The 2500-nt window shown below is 42.3% G+C and overlaps 1 protein-coding gene across 1 annotated transcript in view; it reads left to right on the top strand.

The window, feature by feature from the left end:
* The window catches only part of Tg (Transglutaminase), a 34015-nt gene extending 31873 nt beyond the window's left edge, over nt 1–2142 (top strand). The window contains exons 15-17 of the mRNA XM_086554375.1: nt 81–220; nt 1353–1531; nt 1884–2142. Of these exons, the coding sequence (XP_086410501.1) occupies nt 81–220; nt 1353–1531; nt 1884–1954 (390 nt within the window). The 3' untranslated portion in view covers nt 1955–2142. The remainder of the gene's footprint in view (nt 1–80; nt 221–1352; nt 1532–1883) is intronic.
* Nucleotides 2143–2500: the final 358 nt, after the last annotated feature.

Below are 2500 nucleotides of genomic sequence, written 5' to 3' on the forward strand. Positions count from 1 at the left end.
AAAGAAGGTCGTAAAAAGCAAACCTCCATACACTTCCATCACGAACCATACTCTCATTCGTACCCTCTTCATCCCATCAGGTCGACGGCGAACTACGAGTAAGCCAGGAAAGCAACTGCACGGCCTCCTTCAAGAACCCTCTGCCCATGCCCTTGGCCCGCGGCCGCTTCATCATCCAGGGCGCCGGCCTCACCCGAGTCCAGTTCCTGAGGCTGAAGGAGTAAGAGGCTCAACTTGCTGATGTAGTTGCGATTAGTGTGTGTGTGTGTGTGTGTGTGTGTGTGTGTGTGTGTGTGTGTGTGTGTGTGTGTGTGTGTCTGTGTGTGTGTCTGCGTGTGTGTGTCTGTGTGTGTGCGTGTTAGTATGTGTGTTTGTATATGTATTTGAGACATACACACACGTACAGATCTATAGGTTGAAATCTGAATTTTTCATATCCAATATAGACCGTGGCAGGATGACTCATGTAAAATATATTGGAAAAAGTAACGGTCTACGGGCGAGGAGGTCTGAATGGAATCGTGCTACTCGTTGCAGTTTCCTCTACAGGCTTTTACAACAACATTGCAATTATGTCAACGATATGTGTCAAACCGCTACCGTAATGTATAAAACTGAATCTAGACTATTATTTGCGAAAACATTAAACAGAGAGTTATAAAAGTTGAATGACGCGACTAGACTTTATGAAATATTTGCCAACGCACGTCTGGTCTGACATCTATATTTTTGTTGTTGTTTATTGTTTTCCTTTTACGGTCTCATAAGTTCGTCGAAAAAATAGTTTGTTTATTGCATTAATCTATCATTGTCATTCTGCAAAGCACCATGATACTTAAGTGGTTCATTACAGATAAAAGGTAGAATATTGATTTCAGTCAGTCTTTGACCGTTTCTTTTTTATGTACATGTATTTATAGAAACTTGTGTGTGTGTGTGTGTGTGTGTGTGTGTGTGTGTGTGTGTGTGTGTGTGTGTGTGTGTGTGTGTGTGTGTGTGTGTGTGTGTGTGTGTGTGCGTGCGTGTGTGTGTGTGTGTGTGTGTGTGTGTGTGTGTGTGTGTGTGTGTGTGCGCGCGCGCGTGTGTGTGTGTATAGATAGATAGATAGATATATATATAGATAGATAGATAGATAGATAGATAGGTAGATACATACATGCATACATACACACACATATATATATGTATATTGTGTGTGTGTCTATGTGTGTGGCTGAATACATGTATATATACATATATGCATTAACCTTCCTACAAGCCCCTTCTCCCATCATCCCCACCCGACCATACCTCGAAGATTCAGACCTCCATCTCCCCGCACCGGCATCCCACTGACCTCCCCTTCCTTGCAGTTCGGTCCCCGCCGGCGGAGAAGCCAAGTGTGAATTCAAGGTGAAGCCAACGCTCAGTGGAGAGAAAACCATCAACGTTATGTTCGACTCGAAGCAGCTGGAGGACGTGGACGGCCACCTCGCCGTCAACGTCTTCGAGCTTTCGACGTCTGTCACTCACACCAACGGCACTGACCAACGTGAGTAGCTTGGCTGAACGTATTACTTTTAGCGTCGTAAGGCCATGTGCCCTGGTTCTAAGCTGTGTCACACTCTCATGCTTGTTTAGGTCTATGCACATTTAATTGTCAGTGTTGTTACTAAATAAATATGTTTTGTTTTATTTGATGTAATTATTGCATAACTCTGAGTAATTATTTTACAGTTGATTAATCTGTGGGAACTTACATGTCTTTAAGATGATTAAGACAGATATGATTGGACATTTCGATCCATATTTTCCGTAAATCCAAACAGTTCTTTTATAAAATTCTTGAAACAGCAGCTCATATAAGAATGTCACGTAAGTAACAATGACCCTTGACCTTCCAGCTCTCAACGGTGACGCCAACACTTCCGAGGAAGAAGGGCTTACCATGGGCGACTTGAGCAGTGGCAACTAGTGAGTGAGGCGGCGCATGCGCAGAAGGAACTAGAAACAAATGAATCAAACATTGATGATTAGACTTTAAACGACATAATTCCTCGATTAAAGATAAGAGACAGGATGCAAGACAACGCGAATGAATATTAAGAACGGGGAAATGAATAAGTGACAGATAAAGTTAAAGACGACACGAAAGAACAGATACAAAGAGATAACGAACGCTATTTCCCGCGCTCCGTCTGTGCTAACATTATGTGAAAAAAGGAGTTATAAGAGGAGGAATGGCAGAGGATTTCAAAGTGGCCTTTTGTGTTGCAGAGTTGCAGTCCCAGGCGGGATCATTACCTTGTTCTCATGAGCACAGGAGCACAAAAAGAAAGCAATATTTATACAGTCATCTGACATCCTCTCTGGCATCTAAGTGACTGGTGTAGAACCATGTCAGGATCGTATGAGGCAGAATGTAGATATTAAGTTATACATTTTATAGCTAAATCACCAATGTAATTCTTTCTTAAAAATCTGGCCTTTTCAGTATTCAGATATCATGCTAGCCTTTCAT

Source organism: Penaeus japonicus, unplaced genomic scaffold (assembly GCF_977035675.1).
Source record: "Penaeus japonicus unplaced genomic scaffold, GWHDUDI00000001_assembly GWHDUDI00000029, whole genome shotgun sequence".
Taxonomy (NCBI): domain Eukaryota; kingdom Metazoa; phylum Arthropoda; class Malacostraca; order Decapoda; family Penaeidae; genus Penaeus; species Penaeus japonicus.